General features: G+C 36.9%; 1 protein-coding gene and 1 long non-coding RNA gene across 2 annotated transcripts in view; both read left to right on the top strand.

Annotated features, from left to right (window-relative positions):
- Positions 1–2578: 2578 nt before the first annotated feature.
- Positions 2579–6655, top strand: LOC133639030 (uncharacterized). Its single transcript, XR_009823721.1, has 3 exons — positions 2579–2805; positions 5425–5506; positions 6606–6655. It is a non-coding gene; the product is annotated as an uncharacterized LOC133639030 (long non-coding RNA).
- A 338-nt stretch (positions 6656–6993) lies between these two features.
- Positions 6994–25443, top strand: part of LOC133639022 (membrane progestin receptor gamma-B-like) — a 30277-nt gene continuing 11827 nt past the window's right edge. The window contains exons 1-4 of the mRNA XM_062032085.1: positions 6994–7149; positions 12872–12999; positions 18569–18774; positions 23466–23592. Of these exons, the coding sequence (XP_061888069.1) occupies positions 7096–7149; positions 12872–12999; positions 18569–18774; positions 23466–23592 (515 nt within the window). The 5' untranslated portion in view covers positions 6994–7095. The remainder of the gene's footprint in view (positions 7150–12871; positions 13000–18568; positions 18775–23465; positions 23593–25443) is intronic.

Below are 25443 nucleotides of genomic sequence, written 5' to 3'. Positions count from 1 at the left end.
ATTAGAGCGTATCAAAACGCGTATTGGGATGACAGACTTAGCCTTGTCTTGGTTTAACTCTTATCTTACTGACAGGATGCAGTGTGTCTCCCATAACAATGTGACCTCGGACTATGTTAAGGTAACGTGCGGAGTTCCCCAGGGTTCGGTTCTTGGCCCTGCACTCTTTAGTATTTACATGCTGCCGCTAGGTGACATCATACGCAAATACGGTGTTAGCTTTCACTGTTATGCGGATGACACCCAACTCTACATGCCCCTAAAGCTGACCAACACGCCGGATTGTAGTCAGCTGGAGGCGTGTCTTAATGAAATTAAACAATGGATGTCCGCTAACTTTTTGCAACTCAACGCTAAGAAAACGGAAATGCTGATTATCGGTCCTGCTCAACACCGACATCTATTTAATAATACCACCTTAACATTTGACAACCAAACAATTAAACAAGGCGACTCGGTAAAGAATCTGGGTATTATCTTCGACCCAACTCTCTCGTTTGAGTCACACATTAAGAGTGTTACTAAAACGGCCTTCTTTCATCTCCGTAATATCGCTAAAATTCGTTCCATTTTGTCCACGAGCGATGCTGAGATCATTATCCATGCGTTCGTTACATCTCGTCTCGATTACTGTAACGTTTTATTTTCGGGCCTCCCTATGTCTAGCATTAAAAGATTACAGATGGTAAAAAATGCGGCTGCTAGACTTTTGACAACAACAAGAAAGTTTGATCATATTACGCCTATACTGGCTCACTTGCACTGGCTTCCTGTGCACCTGAGATGCGACTTTAAGGTTTTACTACTTACGTATAAAATACTACACGGTCAAGCTCCTGCCTATCTTGCCGATTGTATTGTACCATATGTCCCGGCAAGAAATCTGCGTTCAAAGAACTCCGGCTTATTAGTGATTCCCAGAGCCCAAAAAAAGTCTGCGGGCTATAGAGCGTTTTCTATTCGGGCTCCAATATTATGGAATGCCCTCCCGGTAAAAGTTAGAGATGCTACCTCAGTAGAAGCATTTAAGTCTCATCTTAAAACTCATTTGTATACTCTAGCCTTTAAATAGACTCCCTTTTTAGACCAGTTGATGTGCCGTTTCTTTTCTTTTCTTTTCTACTCTGCTCCGGGGTGGACCGCTAGCCTGTTCATCGGATGGGGACATCTCTACGCTGCTGACCCGTCTCCGCTCGGGATGGTTCCTGCTGGCCCCACCATGGACTGGACTTTCGCTGATGTGTTGGACTTTCACAATATTATGTCAGACCCACTCGACATCCATTGCTTTCGGTCTCCCCTAGAGGGGGGGGGGGTTACCCGCATATGCGGTCCTCTCCAAGGTTTCTCATAGTCATTCACATTGACGTCCCACTGGGGTGAGTTTTCCTTGCTCGTATGTGGGCTCTGTACCGAGGATGTCGTTGTGGCTTGTACAGCCCTTTGAGACACTTGTGATTTAGGGCTATATAAATAAACATTGATTGATTGATTGATTGATACTTAATGCTTGCAGTATTTTGGGATTCCACTATCCTGCCTGTAGAGGGCGACAAATACACGCTCGGTGCGCCTCCTGGAGAATGGAACCCTGGGAAATTGCCCATATGGCCAACAGCTAAACCTGCCACTAAAACACTACAATAATGACATAGATTAGAACACTAACTTTTTTGCCATTTATTTATGGAGATTTCAATAAGATCAAGCAATATATTAAAAGGAAAAAAACTACAGTAGTCGACGGCGAGGCTTATTAAAGAACAATAACGGTTCTACACAGTCAAGATCACGGAGGGACTGGTGCAAGTTGTTCCAGAGTCTGGGAGCTATAGCCTGGAATGCCAGGTCTCCACGGTTTTTAAAACAAGTTTTTGAGATCTTCAGAAGACCCTGGCCTGAAGACCAGAGACTGCGCCCTGAAGAGTAGAGGCATAACAAGTCAGTGATGTACTGAGGGGCCCCACCATGCAATGCACGGAATGTCATGGAATACATGTCACCTGACATGTATACTGTGTATATGTACATAATTTATCCATTTTTTTATGTAATTTTTTGTATACATGTTACAGGTTATATATATTTTATTATTGAATGTATCAAATGTGATGAATATATAATGGACCACAATGGAAACAAGCCTTTTGGCTTTTTGTGTCATCCATTTGCCTTTTTAAAGTATTACATGGAATCAATTCTTTAAGATGTCAATAAACTTCTCAATCAATAAATCAATCAATCAATCAATCAATCAATCAATCAATCAATCAATCAATCAATCAATCAATTCTCAATCAAAACCTATTAGGTATAAATCATTTGCTTAACTTCAAAATGTAAAATACATGAGTCATTTCAAAAGTACCAACATGTAAAATACATGGCGTGAATAAGTTAAAAAGGGGTATGCGAATAAATGAGCTCTGTTTCTTCCTAATCCATAATGATTTGATACAAGACGGTTTACTTATGTTTTAAAGTACAGCACTGTTTCTGTTTGATAACACTGACACCCTGTGGTCGTACCAGGTAGTACAACTTTGAGTGGAAAACTGAACTTCCGGTTCCTGACTTTTAACACTTATTTACAGCCTGGGAGGCAATTTGACTATAAAAAGGTTCTGCCAAAGTCACGAGAAGCTAAAAAAAAAAAAGCGCCTTGAGTGGTAGATATTCTCCTATCACATGCTATGACAAAATTGAAACTACAATTGTGCGTTGACTGTGTTAGCGTAACACTGCTAATGCACGGGCTGTGACGTCATTCGTTGTTGTCGAAGGAAAACGTTTTACCCAGAGAAGGTCAGTTAAAACTCTTATAACTTTTTTTTAAAAAGACTCTACTACCTATTGAAAGTAAACCTGTTTACTAACAAAGACATTTATTTAAACGTTAAAAACGTCATCAGCTTAACCATATATTTACTCTGGGTGTGAATCTTTGGGCACCTAACGATTCGATCCTATTCTGGGGTGATGATTCGATTCAAAATCAAGTCCTGTTTCTCCATTAAATATATTATTTCTTTGGTATAAAAATTAGAATGAAACATTTTCAAAACACGTTACAGGTCAAAGCTCCATCTGGTTGCATGCATGGAGATGACCTAAAAACGTATTTTTAAAAATCGGTTCTTATTAAAAAATATATTTATTCATTAAAAAAAAAATAATGTTTTAAATGATGAAAAGACTTAGAACAATTGCGATTCGGATGTGAATTTATTTTTTTGTGTACCCCTTATAATTATAATGTAACTTTTTCAAAGCAGGTTACAGGTAAGAATAGCTCATTCCGGTTACCTGCAGATGGCCTAAAAACGTCTTTAAAAAAAAAAAAGCTTATTTAAAAAATTATTATATATATATTCTTATTATTTTTTGTCTGAATCGATATTTTGTGCACCCCTTATAATTATGATGAAACTTTTTCAAAACGGGTTACAGTTAAAGGCCTACTGAAATGAAATGTTTTTATTTAAACGGGGATAGCAGATCCATTCTATGTGTCATACTTGATCATTTCGCGATATTGCCATATTTTTGCTGAAAGGATTTAGTAGAGAACATCGACGATAAAGTTCGCAACTTTTGGTCGCTGATAAAAAAAGCCTTGCCTGTACCGGAAGTAGCGTGACGTCACAGGTTGAAAGGCTCCTCACATTTCCCCATTGTTAACACCAGCAGCGAGAGCGATTCGGACCGAGAAAGCTACGATTACCCCATTAATTTGAGCGAGGATGAAAGATTTGTGGATGAGGAACATCAGAGTGAAGGACTAGAGTGCAGTGCAGGACGTATCTTTTTTTGCTCTGACTGTAACTTAGGTACAAGGGCTCATTGGATTCCACACTTTCTCCTTTTTCTATTGTGGATCACGGATTTGTATTTTAAACCACCTCGGATACTATATCCTCTTGAAAATGAGAGTCGAGAACGTGAAATGGACATTCACAGTGACTTTTATCTCCATGACAATACATCGGTGAAGCACTTTGGCTACGGCGCTAACGTGATAGCATCGGGCTTAACTGCAGATAGAAACAAAAGAAATAAGCCCCTGACTGGAAGGATAGACAGAAAATCAACCATACTATTAAACCCTGGACCTGTAACTACACGGTTAATGCTTTCCAGCCTGGCAAAGCTTAACAATGCTGTTGCTAACGACGCCATTGAAGCTAACTTAGCTACGGGACCTCACAGAGCTATGCTAAAAACATTAGCTATCTACCTACGCCAGCCCTCATCTGCTCACCAACACCCGTGCTCACCTGCGTTCCAGTGATCGACGGCGCGACGAAGGACCTCACCCGATCATCGATGCGGTCGGCAGCTAGCGTCGGATAGCGCGTCTGCTATCCACCTCAAAGTCCTCCTAGTTGTGTTGCTGCAGCCAGCCGCTAACACACCGATCCCACCTACAGCTTTCTTCTTTGCAGTCTCCATTGTTCATTAAACAAATTGCAAAAGATTCACCAACACAAATGTCCAGAATACTGTGGAATTTTGCGATGAAAACCGAGCTGTTTGTATTGGATACAATGGTGTTCGAATACTTCTGTTTCAACGATTGACGTCACGCGCAAATGTCATCATATCTAGACGTTTTCAACCGGAAGTTCCCCGGGAAATTTAAAATTGCACTTTATAAGTTAACCCGGCCGTATTGGCATGTGTTGCAATGTTAAGATTTCATCATTGATATATAAACTATCAGACTGCGTGGTTGGTAGTAGTGGGTTTCAGTAGGCCTTTAAGAAAAGCTCCTTCTGGTTACACGGAGAAGGCTTGAAAACGTATTTTTAAAAATGAGTTCTTATTTTTAAAAAAAAGCAAATAATATTCCTTTTTTTAAAATCCAATTTTTGAAAATTATAAATCAATTCAGAATGGGTTGAACAAGAATGGCAAATCGGATGTGAATTGATTTTTTTGTGGACCCCTGATGTTTACCACTGCCTAAATCCCACTTATCACCAATTTATTTCAACCATCCATATTCATTTTCTAGATAATCTTATTTATCTCACCATATGAAATAAAACTTACTTCACCAATTATTATTTATTTATATATTTATTTTTTATTGTTATTACTTATGGAGTATATTGTGAATAAATTGAGAACAGGAAGTGAACAAAAGTTTTAGCAACTGCTAGGTAAAGGAAAAGGGGTAGGATTAAATAAGCTCTGCTTCTTCCTACTCCTTTTCGAACATGTTGAATTGAGGAACTGGAAATTGTGATGTATCATGTTGTATGCATGCATGTTCGAAATAAACTCAAACTCAACTCAACTCAACCAATAGTGGGCGCTGTATAGCAAATAAACACATTCCTTATTATTGTAAAGAAAACAACATTGCCTAACAAATACTTTATGTTTATGTTTTCTCTCTCTCTCTCTCTCTTTTCACAGCCTATCTTATTGACTTCTTTGTTAACTCCGTCATAGAGCGCAGCCAAACCAAACTCACCCCCAGGGAAAACTGCATCTCTTGGTAATTCTTATACTGTTTAAAGCTGCTGCGTTGCTCCATTGTTGCGCCTCCTGAGAGAGCGCTGAATGAGATCCCAAGGTGTACTGTACAGTACAGTATTATTAGTTCATAACATTGCACTGATGTGTCGGTAACGTCAAACACAGTATTTTTTTTTAACCATACTCGCTATTTTATGTTCATGTCATATATTAAAATTATGTTATAGCACCCTGAATGTAAACAAATGCCATGGGTGGATCTACACCTGACATCCACTGTAATGATACCAAGTACAGGAGCATAGTTAGTCGATACTACTATGATTACATCAATATTTTTTACCATCACAAAATCTTTTTTCCTTTTTAAAAAAAAATCATATTATGGAAATATGTCCCTGGACACATGAGGACTTTGAATATGACCAATATGAATATGAATATGAAATTGATACCTAAATTTGTGGTATCATCCAAAACTAATGTAAAGTATCCAAACAACAGAAGAATAAGTGATTATTACATTTTAACAGAAATGTAGATAAAACATGTTAGAAGAGAAAGTAAGCAGATATTAACAGTAAATGAACAAGTAGACTGATAATTCATTTTCTACCACTTGTCCTTAATAATTTTGACAAAATAATCAAATGGAAAATGACACAATATGTTACTGTATATGTCAGCAGCTAAATTAGGAGCCTTTGTTTGCTCACTTACTATAAAAAGACAAGTTATCTAGTATGTTCACTATTTTATTTAAGGACAAAATTGTTCTTCGATTGCAATAAAAAAACATATGTTTAATGTACCCTAAGATTTTTTGTTAAAATAAAGCCAATAATGCCATTTTTGTGGGACCCCTTATTCAGAAAAGTACCGAAAAGTATCAAAATACATTTTGGTACCGGTACCGGTACTAAAATATTGGTATCCGGACAACACTAAAAGGCATTATGTATGGAATTTTGGCACATCGCATCAACAAGACTTCCCTCGCAAATCTCGACTTCATTCGTCAGACGTCGTCCCCAAACAGAGAAACCCAAAACAATAAGTGCTTGTCAAGCCAGTTGTGTGGTAACCATGAAGCCATGTTTGCTTTTATTTCCTCACAGTTTAAACAAGATAACAGGCCCGGGGAGCTCGGATTTGGCTCGTCCGTCTCACCTGGGTGTGCCGGCCGGAAGACAGGTAAGAAAAGTGGCAAGACAGGAACCGTGTTTACCCTTTCACACTCTTTTATTCCCGTTCCTGACCTTTGCAGCTACAGCATCTTTGGCAACAGGCCTCATTTAAAAATTGTTACACAAAAAGTAACAAAGCATTAGCGTTAAACTGTGTCTTTTTGGCGGGTTATCCGCTTTTGTTGGTGTGTGCACGTGCGTGGCGGGAAGAGAAGGTCTAAAGGGGTGGGGGGGGGGGGAGTGGCACAGGTACACTGGATATTCTCGCTGGGTTTGAGCCGGGGAGGGAGGGGTAGGTAAAAAGGTGGAATCCATTGGGGCGGCATGGCAACGCAATGCTTATAAAGCCGGAGACACACCCAGCCGCCAGCCTCAAGTCAACTCGCTTCCAGACGGGAGCCGGCAGCACTTTGCAGGAGTCATGCTCAGCCTCTGGAAATTACCGAGGGTGGTCACCATCAATCAAGTGCCCAAAGTAAGTCGGCTGTCTTCTGCTTTGTAGCTAAACTCTCTTTTAAAGTCAACAATGTTGACAACTTGGCTCCATTTCTCTTGTGATGTACTTACTTAGGCTTCACTAATTTTTCTTGTCATTTTAAAATCAGTGTTCATGTTCACTAGGGTTGCAAGATATTAGACATAAATCAGTGGTTCTCATACTTTTCTCCACCAAGTACCACCTCAGAACACAGTTGGTGCTCCAAGTATGAATGAAATAAGTTTATTTCGGTCTTATAATCAACCATCAACCATTTTGTGTGATCAGTTTCACAGTACAGATTATACATATTTAACAAATCATACACATTTACACACAAAAATCAAATAAAAAGAATGACCGAAAAAGGAATAGGCTGAAGCCAAAGCTTATATTTGCCTATCCCAGGGGTCGGCAACCCAAAATGTTGAAAGAGACATATTGGACCAAAAATATAAAAACAAATCTGTTTGGAGCCGCAAAAAAAATAAAAGCCATATTACATACAGATAGTGTGTCATGAGATATACATTGAATTAAAATGACTTAAAGGAAACTAAATGACCTCAAATATACCTACAGATGAGGCATAATGATGCAATATGTACATATAGCTAGCCTAAATAGCATGTTAGCATCGATTAGCTTGCAGTCATGCAGTGACCAAATATGTCTGATTAGCACTCCACACAAGTCAACAACATCAACAAAACTCACCTTTGTGCATTAATGCACAATGTTAAAAGTCGGGTGAACAAAATGAGACAGAAAAAGAAGTGGCATAAAACACGCCCTAAAAAGTCGGAGAAAGTTATACATGTAAACAAACTACGGTGAGTTCAAGGACCGCCAAAATTAGTAGGACAAAACGGCGCTCGCCAAATACTCGAATCAGTGAAGCCTGTTTAATATAAACAGTGTGCTTTATAACAATTAGGGAGGTTTGTGTCATGTTTGTCCTCCTACAGAAACCATAATAAAACAAAAAATATATTTTTTTCCCCTCATCTTTTTCCATTTTTCATACATTTTTGAAAAAGCTCCACAGAGCCACTAGGGCGGCGCTAAAGAGCCGCATGCGGCTCTAGAGCCGCGGGTTGCCGACCCCTGGCCTATCCTATACCTTCACTGAAAATAAGATTACCTGAAACATCAACGTTCAAAAAAATCAATGGGATGAAAGTAATTGTTACTATATTTTACAGTTTTCTATTATTTCACCTTTCAAGGCTTTCTTAAACCTTAACAAAGAAGTACATGTCTTCAATTGAGTACTGCAGGTTGAGAATGACTGATAATGATATGAATTTGGTAGATGATAGCGCTTATAACACTATTGTCATATCCCGACACTTTCTTGCTGTGTCCGCATATTTGACAGCGACAAGTGAACAAATGCGTCATCAACGCAATGTAGCATTCACAGTTGGGAGCTAGCGGCTAACATCCCTCCACAGTGCTAAGCCGATGCCAAGTCAGCGATCCTTGCCTTCATGGCGGAAATAAAACATTAGGTTTCTTACAGGTATAATTACTGGATGAGGAGGAATAGCTACACATGGTACTCTACACACCATAGGAGGATATGCTAACCGCTAAGCTAGAGCTCTTGAATGTAGGCAGAAATGGGTGAATAAATACTAATATCGACACAACGTTGCCAAGTATAGTATCAGTATGTGGTCAATACTGGACTGGTTAGATCCATATTGTTTACTATCAATCTTTCGTTCATTTTTATTATTGTTTACAAACTCAGAAAATAAGCCCCTGGATGCAAAGTTTTTAAATCAGAGCCAATAGTAGGACATCATTTAAATATTTAATGCTTATTATTACACCGCAATCCTGTGTTTTTGTCCAATATATTCGTGATCATAAATTGAATCATTCAATAATGTTGAAACATTTTGGTATCATCATTGGTATGACCAATACTGCCCCTGTAACTATGGTACTTAGTATTAGACCGATACACAAATGTGTAGTATCGCCTAAAAATAATTTAAAGTATCCAAACAACAGAAGAATGAGTGTTTGTTACATTTGAACAGAAGTGTAGACAGAACCATGTTACAACAGAAAGTAACCAGATATTAACTGTAAATTAGCATGTCGATTAATAATAGTTTTGATAAAATAATACAACCAAAAATGACGCAATATGTGATGCATACATCAGCAGCTAAATTAGGAGCCTGTTTTGAAATACTTCTAATATTATTCATATTAAGAATAATATATTGTCATATTGTTGCCGCAGAAGATTGCAACATTTAGATTTTAGGCTATATCGCCCATAACTAGTGTATCTTCATGTTTAACAAGACGATGCAATACTGTAGTGCTATATTATGTCAGGAGACGTTGTAATGTGTGATAGGGAGATACAACATCTTTATTATTATTATTATTATTATTATAATTGATAATAGTAGTTGTACAACATTGCACACACTAGGGCCTCATGCAGACTATTTAAAATAACTTTATTTTTAATTATATTATGTTGAAATGGAATATGATACACTGTGTTACATGAAACTTTTTGTAAGTATTACCAGTATAACCATTCATTAAAACAAATTAGAGAGAGCAATGATAACAATAGCAAGGCTGGTTCGTTGGAAGCGGCAGCACGGTGGAAGAGGGGTTAGTGCATGTGCCTCACAATACAAAGGTCCTGAGTAGTCCTGAGTTCAATCCCGGGCTTGGGATCTTTCTGTGTGGAGTTTGCATGTTCTCCCCGTGACTGCGTGGGTTCCCTCCGGGTACTGCGGCTTCCTCCCACCTCCAAAGACATGCACCTGGGGATAGGTTGATTGGCAACACTAAATTGGCCCTAGTGTGTGAATGTGAGTGTGAATGTTGTCTGTCTATCTGTGTTGACATTGGGATGAGGTGGCGACTTGTCCAGGGTGTACCCCGCCTTCCGCCCGAATGGAGCTGAGATAGGCTCCAGCACCCCCCGCGACCCCAAAAAAAGGGACAAGCGGTAGAAAATGGATGGATGGATAGATGGTAGTATTAGTACCTTCAAGTCCTTTTCAACAGCTTTTTTTGTGATTGTTGCAGGCTGAAAACGCCTGAATACACCACAGCTTTTTCAAAATATTGCGGCAAAAGTCGTCATCGTCTGAGACTGGTGATTTAATAATTTTTGTTGTCAATGTTTTAAAGTTTTTTTGTCTCCTAAACCCTAAAAAGCACAGGATTTGAACACATCTAACAAATATAGCAGAGCTGCTCTAATTTTCAGATGAAACACTGAAAATTTACTTTTTGTGGAATTTATGGATGACTGAAGCCATTAGCGGCTCTCGAAAAAAATCGATTCACATCCAAAGTGCAACTACTATTTATTCTGATACTGAATCGATTCATAATTATAAAAAAAAAAAAAAATCATTTTGAAAATAAATAATTTTTTTAGGCCATTTCCGCACTTCCTCCTCAGCAGCGAAAAGGAGCTTTGATAACCTGTTACCTGTTTTAAAAAACAAAATTATATATGTATATTAATATATATATATTAATATATGTATATATATATATATATATATATATATATATATATATATACTGTGTGTATATATATATATATATATATATATATATATATATATATATATATATATATATATATATATATATATATATATATATATATATATATATATATATATACATACTGTGTATATATATATATATATATATATATATATATATATATATATATATATATAGATATATATAGATATATATATAGATATATATATATATATATATATATATATACACATATATGTATATATATATATTAGGGGTGTGGGAAAAATTGATTCAAATTCGAATCGCGATTCTCACGTTGTGCGATTCAGAATCGATTCTCATTTTTAAAAAATCGATTTTTTTTAAAATTTAATTTAATTTTTTTAAATTAATCAATCCAGCAAAACAATACACAACAATACCATAACAATGAAATCCAATTCCAAAACCAAACCCGACCCAGCAACACACAGAACTGCAATAAACAGAGCAATTGAGAGGAGACACAAACACGACACAGAACAAACCAAAAGTAGTGAAACAAAAATGAATATTATCAACAGCAGTATCAATATTAGTTACAATTTCAACATAGCAGTGATTAAAAATTCCTCATTGACATTATCATTAGACATTTATAAAAAAAAAATAAAAAAAGAACAATAGTGTCACAGTGGCTTACACTTGCATCACATCTCATAAGCTTGACAACACACTGTGTCCAATATTTTCACAAAGATAAAATAAGTCATATTTTTGGTTCATTTAATAGCTAAAACAAATGTACATTATTGCAATCAGTTGATAAAACATTGTCCTTTACAATTATAAAAGCTTTTTACAAAAATCTACTACTCTGCTTGCATGTCAGCAGACTGGGGTAGATCCTGCTGAAATCTATGTATTGAATGATTAGAGAATCATTTTGAATCTTGGCAAAAATCTTAGCCACACGATTATCAAATGTATTAGGAAAATTAATTCATACTGACCAAACTGGCTTCATGGAAGGTTGACAACCTTCAGACAATACAAGGAAATTGTTTAATGTTATTTACTATGCTAGAAGTCTCCCTTATCCCACAGCAGTATGTACTGTTGATGCGGAGAAGGCATTCGACCGCATAAACTGGTCATTTATATTTTGCACATTACGTAAATTTGGATTTGGAGATAATTTTATACAATGGATTAAGATGCTTTATGGCCCATGGCATCAGTCAAAACCAATAATCATATTTCAGAAACTTTTTCGTTAAAAAGAGGAGTAAAACAGGGATGTCCTGCATCTGGATTATTATTTAATTTGGTTATTGAACCCTTAGCTGCAAAAATAAGAAGTGAAAATAATATTCATGTTATAAAAATTGGCTCTCAGTATAATAAGCTATCGATGTATTGTGACGACATAATTCTCTACCTGTCACATGTTAACTCCTCTCTAAACTATATCAATAATGTCATCACTGAATATGGCTGTTTATCAGGGTATAAAGTCAATTGGGACAAATGTGACATATTACCACTTAACACTGCAAGAAATCACAACTTCAGAACTCCAAAATTGGGTTTGGTTTTGAAATTGTATTGCATTATTATGGTATTGTTGTGTATTGTTTTCATTTAAAAAAAAAAAAATTTAAAAAAAATCGTTTTTGAATCGAGAATCGTGTTGAATTGAAAAAAAAAATTGATTTTGAATCGAATCGTGACCTCAAGAATCGATTCTGAATCGAATCGTGGGACACCCAAAGATTCCCAGCCCTAATATATATATATATATATATATATATATATATATATATATATATATATATATATATATATATATATATATATATATATATATATATATATATATATTTGTATATATATATATATATATATATATATATATATATATATATATATATATATATATTTGTATACATATATATATCATTTGGTATATATATATATATGAACTTATATATCACGGGAATTGGACCGAATTGTCACCTCAGGAATCGGAATCATGAGTGATAGATACCCATCCCTAGAATCCATATACTATTTGTTATATACTTAGTTAGGGAAACCGGTATTATACCCAAGTCATGTTCGGCATTCCATTTAGATTTAAATTGTTTGGAAACATTTCGGTTCAAGTTGTTGTTTGTTTTTTGAGGTTTTCCATGAAGACAGCATCATCTCAGGCTACCGTTACCCCCGCAGCTCAGCCACCTACTGCATTCTGAGCATCTTTCAGCTGACTAATGAGACCCTGAACATTTGGACACACTTTTTGCCCACCTGGTATGTACAGCTCCAACACTGTGACATGTGCCTACAGCTAATAGCTTTAGTTTTTAATGTGAGGACATTTTTACATTTGCATCACCAATATTGAAACGTGTTTAACTTTACAATCTTATATTGTATTGCATGCTGGTGTTGCCTTGATTGGGACACCCAATACAGTAGAATCTGTAGAACCAATACAGTATGTCTATGTTGTTGATGTTTTTTAAATTACAGTAGTACCTCAACTTAAGAGCTTAATTGGTTCTGTGACAAAGCCCTTAACTCAAAACATGTATATTTCAAATCAACATCTCCAATTGAAATAATTTTGGTGTTTGGCCCCCTAAAACTCCACAATTTTAACATGTAACATGCCTTAAAAACTTTTAGTTAAGAAATGTTCTATAAAACAATATAATATACAACCAGCAACTAAAGTAGTTTTATAAAATAATGTATATATTTACCTTGGAGAGTGGACTTCTACAATATCTCCTTCAAGCCGCTTCTCAGTCCAAAACACACCATCAGCTTTTCCATATTTTCATGGATAAATGTACGTCGTTCGGATAATGCTACCAGGTAAGACCAGATATTTTGGTCGGATCTTGCGGGGTTTACTGTGACATTTGCTCCCCCAACTAATGGCGGGGATGCTTGTAACTCTTAATGGTGCTTGCAACTTCAATCGGAACAATTAGCCGAGAGACCGCTCTTATCTCAAAACACTCTTAAGTTGTGGTTGAATTTGTGTTGTGGTGTTGCCAACTTCCTCATTATCACTAAGCAGCGTGACATGACATGAATAACGTAATTGCTGTCTAGCTTACTGTGTCTGGGAAGTACATTTGAAAGCCACGCATAGTTTCGGTTTTGGTTATAATATGTCAACGTCAGTCAGGCATTTCGAGGGGTGTCGAGGTAAACAGGTTCCACTGGACACACAACAAACAAGGTTACTATATCCTGTGCTGAAAATACTCAATTTTACCACAACATAATGCCTTGACATTATTTTGAAGCTTTTTTTTTACATTTTCTACAAAACTTAGTGTCATATTTCTACAAATCTGCAAAATTCTTAACTGGCAACTGTTTTGAGCACCAAATTTACCTTCATATATGATCACATGGGGCAACTTGTTCATCACTGGCTCCCTTTGTGTGAAACATGCAGACTTTTCTGTGTAAATCTATTACCACAATCAATAAAATGAATAGGAATCGACCAACAGAAGCCAAAAAGTCAAAGTGTAATCATCCACAGGAGTCAACTAAAATGAGGTCAAGTTTAAGCAAGTAAAGTAAACCAGCGCATGAATAGAGGATTTTTTGTTTGTGTTTTAGTTACCATGAAAGATAGACCTCCTGCAGTGTCACGAAACCTCCCTGGCAACGCATCACAGGACTCAAGTTGAACAAAAAATAATGCATATGGTTTCGCATTACTTTTAAAAGGGCTTTATCTACATTAAACTTTTGATTTATCCCACACGTAGTAAAAAAGTCAACTGTAATTTTGTACCTTTAATTGTGTACATCACCAGGCAGAGATGGTGTTATGGAAATTCTTATTTTTTACAGATTAGTAAATCAGGTTGAACCTGATTACGTCAGGTTAGAACAGACAAAAGGCGACATTGCACACATTCAAGTGACCTGAGCTTGTAATTAGCATGTCCCTTGTATAATTCACTCACCCTAAAGCAGGGGTGTCAAACTCATTTTAGACCGGGGGCCAAATCTACTCCCAAATGGGCCGGACTGGTAAAATCAGGGCACGATAACTTCAAAACAAAGACAACTTCAGATTGTTTTCCCTGTTTAAAAATAGAACAAGCACATTCTGGTTGTTGTTGTTTTTTTCACATTTTCCGCATTTTTCGGAGTATAAGTCGCTCCGGAGTATAAGTCGCACCGGCCGAAAATGCATAATCAAGAAGGAAAAAATCATATATAAGTCGCACTGGAGTATAAGTCGCATTTTTGGGGGAAATTTATTTGATAAAACCCAACACCAAGAATAGACATTTGAAAGGCAATTTAAAATAAATAAAGAATAGTGAACAACAGGCTGAATAAGTGTACGTTATATGACGCATAAATAACCAACTGAGAACGTGCCTGGTATGTTAACGTAACATATTATGGTAAGAGTCATTCAAATAACTATAACATATAGAACCCGCTATACATTTCCCAAACAATCTGTCACTCCTAATCGCTAAATCCGATGAAATCTTATACGTCTAGTCTCTTACGTGAATGAGCTAAATAATATTATTTGATATTTTACGGTAATGTGTTAATAATTTCACACATAAATAAATGAATAAATACTTATATAGGGCTTTTCTACCTTCAAGGTACTCAAAGCGCTTTTGACAGTATTTCCACATCCACCCATACATTCACACACTGATGGCGGGAGCTGCCATGCAAGGCGCTAACCAGCAGCCGTCAGGAGCAAGGGTGAAGTGTCTTGCCCAAGGACACAACGGACGTGACTAGGATGGTAGAAGGTGGGGATTGAACCCCAGTAACCAGCAACCCTCCGATTGCTGGCACAGCCACTCTACCAACTTCGCCACGCCGCTCCGCATAAGTCGCTCCTGAGTATAAGTCGCACCCCTGGCCAAACTATGAAAAAAACTGCGACTTATAGTCCGAAAAATACGGTACATGTTGCGGTTAATAATTTATTTGTCGTTATTTATATTTTCTGAAAACATTATGTGGATGTCAACTCATTGGTGTTAATTTTCAATCAAGATGAAAAAATTATATAAAAATCAAATTACAGGGTGTTATTTATGTAGTTTGATCATTTTCCTTGACTGATGTACTAACATCATATGGTTTATCTTGTACATATGTAGCATCATTTACAAAGATACAAATAATTGCTATTTGGACATCTAGTGGACACATTTAGAACAGCTGTTTCTTTCATTCAAAAATGTCAAGTTAATTTTTATACTTAGCAAACTCATCTCGCGCGCCGGATAAAACCTGTTCGCTGGCCTGATCCAGCCCTCAGGCCGTACGTTTGACACCCCTGCCCTAAAGCCTTTTCATTAAAGATGATGGCCGATATTTGCATTTTTTAACTGATTGATGATCAGCTGATGAGTAGTGTTTACATGGATAAAGATTGTACTCACGTAAAAGATTCCTTTAAAAAAGATGCACGCTCAGGGAGACACAATTACATTTCTTGATTCCTTGTTACACAACTACATGAATTCCTGGAAGGTGTTTGTTTTGCCAGAATACTGGCTCGAATTTGAGAGCGAGCTGCAACCTAGCAGGCACAAGACATTGATACAACGTTGATCACACATATATGTTTTTCTAAAACTGACCTCTAAACAACATTTCAAAATAGTTGTATTTGTAAACTGAGCAAATTGTAAACGTTGGCGTCTAACGTTGGATCCAGGTTGTTGGTTGGGAAATGACCAAATTTCAATGGTCAAATCAACATCACAACCTGGCATTGAATAAATGTCGTCAACAAGCATGTTGTTTCAACGTTGCATTTGTGTTGTAGAATATGGGTTGGGAAACGACCAAAATTCAATGATCAAATCAACGTCACAACCCGACATTGATTAAATATTGTCAAAAAGCATGTTGTTTCAACATTAGGTTTGAGTTGCTCAATGTCAGGATCAAATTCATCAAGTTCTTAAAGTGCTTTTAATGTCTTGTGCCTGCTGGAAACAAACCATAACTGAGAGTAGTATTGGCTTTTGTTTAGTTATTGTGCACTACCCATTTTATTGTGTTAAAAATATATATATGTAGCATTCAATAGCACAAATAAATGTATTATTTATTAATAAATAATAAATCATCTGTTTTCAATAATAAATCAATTGTAAATTTGCTTGATAAAAGCTTGATAAAAATGTGTTATTGCGTTTACTTGATATAAAACATTTTCAGCTTTATTATCTAGTGTTTCTTAACCACCATTATTGGGCCACGAGCGCCCCCTACAGGGCTGCACAAAAATTACATGACTGCAGAAGTACGCAGTTGTAATACGCCTTTTCATCACTTGTGGCAGTAATGACAATTTCAAACAGAAAGTCATAGAAAAGTTTCTGAAGTGCAAAAATTATGACTAAAGTGTTGAAGCTTTATGTTTATTTGCACTTAAATTGGTATTTATTATTTTATGTATTATTTTTTTTATGTATCATTCATTTAGTTAGAACCTATATATTTTTGCACTGTGTAATCATATGTAAATGTATTTGATCAGTTTGAGTCCCTTCGTCTGCAGTATATTTGATTAATATTTATTTTGGAATCAGCCTGACTTAAGCCTTGATAACAATCTTTGTGATTAACACATGGTTTCATATCATTTGACAAACTTTATCCTGTTAAACTGTGAGTAGGTCACATATATTTATTAAATATCACTAAAATCCACAATAATATTACAAACTCAGTGTTAATATATAAGTGGGCCTCAGGCCCATCTGTTGGGGAAAATTTGGGCCCTGAGGTCAAAAAGGTTAAGAACCCCTAATCTATTATCAAAGTATCGGATCAAAACTCGAAATCGGGTCGGATCTGAGGCCAAAAAAATTGCCAAAAATTGGAGGGCAAAAACGAGATTGAGAAGTTGGTGACAGGCATGACAAGAAAAATGAGACGTCATCAGTGGCATGTATAAAGAGTGTCACTCAAACAATAAATTGTACAGATAAAGTAGAGATGTCAGTTAATACCGGCCTGCCGATATTATCGGCCAAAAAATGCTTTAAAATGTTTTATCGGAAATTATCTGTATCGTTTTTTTTATAATCGGTATCGGTTTTTTTTTTGTGTTTTTTTTAATTAAATCAACATAAAAAACACAAGCTACTCGTACAATTAGTGCACCAACCCAAAAAACCTCCCTCCCCCATTTACACTCATTCACACTCATTCACACTAAAGGGTTGTTTCTTTCTGTTATTAATATTCTGGTTCCTGCATTATACATCAATATAGATCAATACAGTCTGCAGGTATACAGTCCGTAAGCACACATGATTGTGCCTGCTGCTGGTCCACTAATAGTACTAACCTTTAACAGTTAATTTTACTCATTTTCATTAATTACTAGTTTCTATGTAACTGTTTTTATATTGTTTTACTTTCTTTTTTATTCAGGAAAATGTTTTTAATTTATTTATATTATTTTAAAAACATTTTTAAAAAGGACCTTATCTTCACCATACCTGGTTGTCCAAATTAGGCATAATAATGTGTTAATTCCACCATCGGTATCGGTAATTAAGAGTTGGACAATATCGGATATCGTCAAAAAAGCCATTATCGGACATCCCTAAGATAAAGTAATTAATCAAGTTCAAGATAGTAACTCAATTCAGGTGGGTTGAGAAATTTCTCCCAGAAATAATTCTGAAACACTGCCCTGAAAGACATGTCTGCGTCATTTTTCTTCATGAATTTAGTCGCATTGTTTTTTATTTATTTGTTCACTCGAGGTTTAAAAAAAAGATGACTTAGGAGGGAGCACCAAAGTTAATGATTTTCCAAATCTTCTTCCTGGCAGGTATTTCCTGTGGAAACTAGTAAGTGTAGTGCTGATACAGACGGCATGGCAGCACACCTTCACCTGGCCTCTGGTGGTCTTCCTGGTGTCCTGCTGCACGTACCCACTGGCATCCAGCTGTGCGCACACTTTCAGCAGCATGTCGGCGCGCGTGCGACACATCTGCTTTTATATCGACTACGGCGCACTGGGTCTCTACAGCCTGGGTGAGTGTGCTGAGTGATGTTTGCCACACGTCATAACGATATTGTTGATTTATCCGTAATGTTTGATGTATCGCTCTCAAAATGTCACAAAAAAAAAACATCACCTCCTAGTGCATTTGTGTTATTTCCAGAAGTTTAAAAATGACCTGTGTGAAGTTGCCCCCCCCCCCCCCCCCCCCCTTTTTAAAATAACACTGCCCTTTGTTTGTGCTGTAAAAAAATTACTTTGTGCCATTACGGTTTTTAAATAATTTTAAAATAGATTTTCTGACTGTTACATATACTGTAATAATGTACATGGTAATTGGGATTTGTTATACATTCCATCCAACCATCCATTTTCTACCACTTGTGTGTATATTATATAATAATATAACATAATAATATAATATATCAGTATATATTATATACTGTATATATATTATGTAAATATTACATATATGTTATATTTTATATTGCTTCTATGGTACATTTTTAGTCTACTTTATACCTTTTGTTTTCGCCCTCTTTTTGTGCCCTGTGTGCATTATCCTTGCCATCCTTATCCGTTCCATCCTTTGTAACTGAGCTACTGCGTATCACAATTTCCCTTGTGGATCATTAAAGTTTGTCTAATTCTAAGTGTCAAAAACACCCCAAACTTGTCCCCATTATTTTGTGCTATGTTCGTGCTGCATTTTTTTGACTATTATAGTTTTTATGTTAACGTTTTATAGTTTTAATGTTGTGAAAGAGGAACTGCACTTATTTTATCGTTCACAATAATTATGAAAGACATGACGAAGGATGTTATTTGTCTATGAATGTTCTCATTCATCCAGGTCATTGTAATTTCAGGGCATTCCTTCGCTACTGGACTGTTTGGTTTGTCTTAGAAGACGTTTCGCCTCTCATCCGAGTAGGCTTAATCAGTCCATGCTCATAGACTTAGATTGGTCAGATCTTGTCTTAGACTTCTCCAAAGTGGGCTGGCTCAAGGTGGAGGACAGGGTTAAACAACTTGCACTGAGCCTAGTCTATAAAATCCGCTACACCTCCCTGATACCGAAGTACATGTCAAACTACTTCCTTAACGTAAATGACCGCCATAACCACAACACCAGGGGGAGCTCCACTAACCACGTTAAACCCAGATTCCGAACTAACAAAGGTCTTAACTCATTCTCTTTCTATGCCACATCAATGTGAAATGCGCTCCCAACAGGTATAAAAGAAAGGGCATCTCTATCCTCCTTCAAAACCGCAATAAAAGTTCACCTCCAGGCAGCTACAACCCTAAACTAACACCCTCCCCGGATTGCTAATAATCAAATGTAAGCAATCAAATGCAGATACTTTTTCTTATGCCTTCTGATCTCTCTCTCTCTCTCTCTCTCTCCCTCTCTCTCTCTCTCTCTCTCTCTCTCTCTCTCTCTCTCTCTCTCTCTCTCTATGTCCACTACTTGCTGTCTATATACCCTACCCCCCCCCTTCACACCCCTGATTGTAAATAATGTAAATAATTAAATGTGATTATCTTGTGTGATGACTGTATTATGATGATAGTAAATATCTGATAGTATATATCTGTATCATGAATCAATTTAAGTGGACCCCGACTTAAACAAGTTGAAAAACTTATTCGGGTGTTACCATTTAGTGGTCAATTGTACGGAATATGTACTTCACTGTGCAACCTACTAATAAAAGTCTCAATCAATCAATCAATCAAAACTTAGATTGGTCAGATCTGGGGCTGTATTTATCAAGCGTCTTAGAGTGCCATTTTACACTTAAGTCCTGAGAATTTGCGAAATTTAGTCCTACTCTCAAACTTAAGAATAAAAGCTATTTATCAACTTTCTTAAGTCTAAGAATCACTCGTACTCTCCACAATATGTAAGAGACCTTCAGAGGTGTCCTAAGTGGTTAGGAGTTGCCAGCGGGGGATGGCACTGAGGCGAGAGAGACGTGCGCGAACGTTCAGGGAGCGGAAGGATGTCCTGGCTTTGTTTGATGACGAGCAGCTGAACAAACGGTATCGTTTAGACAGAGCGGGTATTATTTTTGTCACAGATTTAATAAGGGGCGTCATCTCATCAGCAACATCACGCAGCAGAGCTTTCACAGCAGAGCCACCCACACCAGTTTCAAATTAGTTGCCTAATTAATGAATTGGAAAGAAAAGGAAACATTTATTTTTGATTCATTGCCATTATTGTTTGTTTGTTTTGTATTATTTTGTATTTTATTGTCAAAATATACACTCCCATTGTCCACTTAAATATGTCTAAGATATTTCTTTATTCTTAGACAAGGGATTCCCTTCCGTGATTGGTCATTTCTATGGACACAGAAATGACGTCACCTAAAATTCCGTTTACGGCACATAGTAATGTCGTAATTCAGCTCTGAGTGTGACACTTAAGATTCAGTCCTACACTTCGCTGAAAGTGTGAGTAAGACGCATGATAACTAACTTTTAAGTGCAGCTTTCAGCGAAGAATTTATTTAGTCATAAGTCAACTCTTAGCAGACTTCTTAGGAGTAATTCTAAGAAGCTTGATAAATACGGCCCCTGGTCTAGCGGCTGGTGCCAATACCTCAGTAGGCTTCATCAGTCCATGCTCATAGACTTAGATTGGTCAGATGTTGTCTTAGACTTATATTGGTCAGATTTAGTCTAGCGGCTGGTGCCTAAACCCCAAATATTTATACTCCAAAACCAGGAGGGTGTGCCTGGGCAAGGATGGTTTCACCCTATCGTAGTGAGAAAAACATCTACTTTGATGCAAAACAAGCAATCCTAATGTCAAAGGTCAATGACAGTCGTTGAAGTGTGATTTCCCCTCGTTAGCATTGAGGTATTGTGTGGCAGAACGATCGCTGTGGATCGACTACAACCAGTCCAAAATAGTCGGAATCACGCACGTTAGCATTCCATTCAGTTCAAACTTTATGGTCACAGAATTCTAACTCCTGTTCGAAACATTGTTATTTGATGGAGGCTAAATTGCAATATTTGGTGATTTGGCACCAGCTGCTGGACTAGATCTGACCAATCTAAGTCTATGAACATGAACTGATGAAGCCAACTGAGGTATTGGCACCAGCTGATCTGACCAATCTAAGTCTATGAGCATGAACTAATGAAGCCTACTTGGATGAGAGGCGAAACGTCTTCTGAGACAAACCAAACAGTCTAGTTGCAATCGATTGAATTCCCTGAGATGCATGATATTATTAATATGTTTTGCATTCTAAATACCAAGTGTCTTTTCGTGTCATGTTCCAACTTGTCGGGATACCTCTTCAGACTTCTTCTGTCCAGGTGAGATGCATGATTTATGATCTAGAATAAACTTCCGTGGGAGCAAGGAAGCGGGAAAGCACCAGACCTCTCGATGATGTAAACATAGGTACACCTGTGAATGATCAAGGCGCCACTATAAATAGTTTGTTTGCGTTAGCGCTTATAATAACAATATCACCAATACTTGGTTGATATTCAAATCACGAAATGTAAATTGAGTATTGTTGGCGTTTTTTGAATGGTTATTTATTGGATTTTATGGGCGAAATAGAGGGCCTCCCATTAGCTCCGCTGTAAGCAAACTCTTATTTACGTTTATGTACGAGTTAGAATGGTATTTTAAAAATCCATCCGTCGTCATGTCTTTCATAATGATTGTGAACAATTGGCAGAATTTCAAAAAAAGTGCAGTTCCCCTTTAACATTTTATGAATTATAACCAGCCCCTACCTTTTGAGAATCCCCCCTAACTTGTTCCAACTGTTTGTGCTGCAATTTTGTTTGTTGAACTGTTATAGTTGTTTTGTTATTAACGTTTTATTACTCATGGCCAGTCTGTAGTTTTTATGTTAATAACGCTTTGTATTTTTTATGTTATTGACTTGTTATCATTCATAACCAGACCGACAGCCATGTCAAAATCTCCCCAAACTTGTCCCATACGTTTGTGCTACATTTGTGCTGGTTTGTGCTGAAAAATTAACTATTCTAGTTTTTATGTTATGGGGCTGGTTGTGTATAATAACTTGTTAATAACATAAAAACTATAACATGTTAATAACATGACAACTACAGTAGATAGACAAAAAAATGCAGCACAAACATAGCACAAACTGATGTAACAAAGTTTGGGGAGGTTTTGCTGGTTATAAATAACAAAGGTTGATAAAATAAAAATTATAATAGATGAAGGGACGGCGTGGCGAAGTTGGTAGAGTGGCTGTGCCAGCAATCGGAGTGTTGCTGGTTACTGGGGTTCAATTCCCACCTTCTACCTTCCTAGTCACGTCCGTTGTGTCCTTGGGCAAGACACTTCACCCTTGCTCCTGATGGCTGCTGGTTAGCGCCTTGCATGGCAGCTCCCGCCATCAGTGTGTGAATGTTTGTGTGAATGGGTAAATGTGGAAATACTGTCAAAGCGCTTTGAGTACCTTGAAGGTAGAAGAACGCTATACAAGTATAACCCATTTATCATTTATAAAAAATATTTTGACAAGGTGACCTTACTAGTCAGAACAAGTATTTTAGAATCACCTAAAAACTGTAATTGTACAAACAAAAATCTTAGCAGGCACAAACATAGCACAATTCAATGGCATTTTAATATTTGCAATGATAAGCGGGGCCAACTTCGCACAGGTTTTAAAAATGAGGTTTGTAAAATTGTGCTGCACTTCAGGGTCTGCAATTACGTATTCAGCTTACGTATTCCCGGACAAGTGGGTGAACGGCTTCTTCCACCGTTGCTTCGTCCCTGTGGCTTTGCTCAACTCTATCATCTGCACCGGCTTGGCCTGTTACTCCAGGTACTGTAAGAGATTCATCTGAAATCTTACCGTTATCTCTCAGGATCACGCTTATCAACACCCCAGCGCGTCTGCAGCAGTGTTTCCCCCAGATTGGCAATCTATTCATGGCGGCGGGGGTGTGGCCAAAGGTGTGGTGTACCGTGTAACATCATCATATTTTCTGTATAATTGGTTAGGTTTTTTTTTTTAAATGCTAAAAAAAAAGAATATATTTAAAAGACAAATCTGTGTTATTAGTATCAACATATCTTTCTTACATTATATCATTGTATCGTTTTTGCTGTCTTTTACAATTGTTTTATTACTACACTGTAACACAGGCTTCACTTTGTACAGCCCTGGTTCATTTACATATATTTTTCTGCACTCCATAAATGTTGGAATTTGCTTTAACAATCCTTCAAAACAGAGATAAAAAACAAAACTGTTCAACTTAAAGTTGTCTATTGATAGTCTCAACAATGAAGTTATTTTAAAACTAAGTACACTTAGGAAAGTACATTGACGTACACACAAAGTGCACGTACATGTAGGAATCATGTTAAATTGACAATACAGTTTGGTATGAACTGCAAAAAGGCAATACAACCATGCAGGATAAAGGTTGGCTAGCTTAATGCTAACATAAAATGGTCGATCCCATTGATAGGCTAACAAAAAATAGCATTACGATAGCTCTTAGCTTGTACAAACAATTAACAAATGAAATTTTAACGGAACAAAATTGACATTAAACAACAAATGCTTTTCACAAGCATATAGTCACTCAACTTTGTGGAAAAGAATGCAGAAGTCTAACTTTGTACTACTACACCTGTGTGCGTACTGTATAGTTACAGAAGTCTGTTGCTCAAATCTCAAACTCTAATTTTAAAACACACAACAATATTTTGTGAACAAACATGATTCACATACCTCACCTGGAAGGTGAAGTGTTACCTTCCTTGCATCGCAAAATATAAAGAAAATAAATAATCCATCCATCCATCCATTTTCTACCGCAGAAATAATCTTTTTTAAATTTAGATATTTATTTTTTACTTGTACATTTATGAATGCATATATGGGAAACTGTACAATATTTCATGCGTTTTATCATTTATCATTCATCATTTAGTTTTGTCTGCCCTGTGTATTCTCTTTAGTTGCAGTGTCCTTACTGGCATTTGTCCATGCATGTGTCAGGGTGTGTTGATGACGAACCCTAAGATGCAGAGATGACGATAGGCATTGAGCGGGAAAACATTATTTAATGTCCAAAAATACCGTATTTCCTTGAATAGCCGCAGGGGCGCTAATTGATTTAAAACCTCCTATCACTCCGGCGCTTACCAGAAGCCTGCGGGATGGCCAAGCATGCGCTAATTATTTTAAAACCTCTTCTCACTCTGGCGCTTACCATGTCATGAAAAGCACATTTAATAAAAAAAAAAACGTTATTATTGTCTTACCTTTAGGTATAAATGAGTCCATGCCAGCTCCTTTTGAAGAAAAGCATCGATATAGAAGTCTTCCTTATCTTTCTTCAGTTTTAAAAGTCTCTCTGTCTCGATGGAGATCTTCCTTTTAAGTATTACCTCCTGCTTCGATTGAAAGTCCAGTTTAGAAAACTGTTTTATTTTAGATATGTAATCCTCCATGGTAAAAGTCCAAGCAAACAATGGCTGCGCACTCTTGCTGCCGGTTGTCTTCTTCTGCAGCACTCTTCTGCAGTACCAGCAGTCGCAAGAAGGATCACTAGCGCCCTCTACCACCAGGAGGCGGGAGTCATTTAATGACTCATATTTGACCCGGCGGAAGTGCCAAGCATGCGCTAATTATTTTGCGAAACGAGTTTGACCCGGCTGT

Source organism: Entelurus aequoreus, linkage group LG02 (assembly GCF_033978785.1).
Source record: "Entelurus aequoreus isolate RoL-2023_Sb linkage group LG02, RoL_Eaeq_v1.1, whole genome shotgun sequence".
Lineage (NCBI taxonomy): Eukaryota > Metazoa > Chordata > Actinopteri > Syngnathiformes > Syngnathidae > Entelurus > Entelurus aequoreus.
Note: the sequence above shows the minus strand (reverse complement) of the source record. Positions and strands in the feature narration are given on the sequence as shown.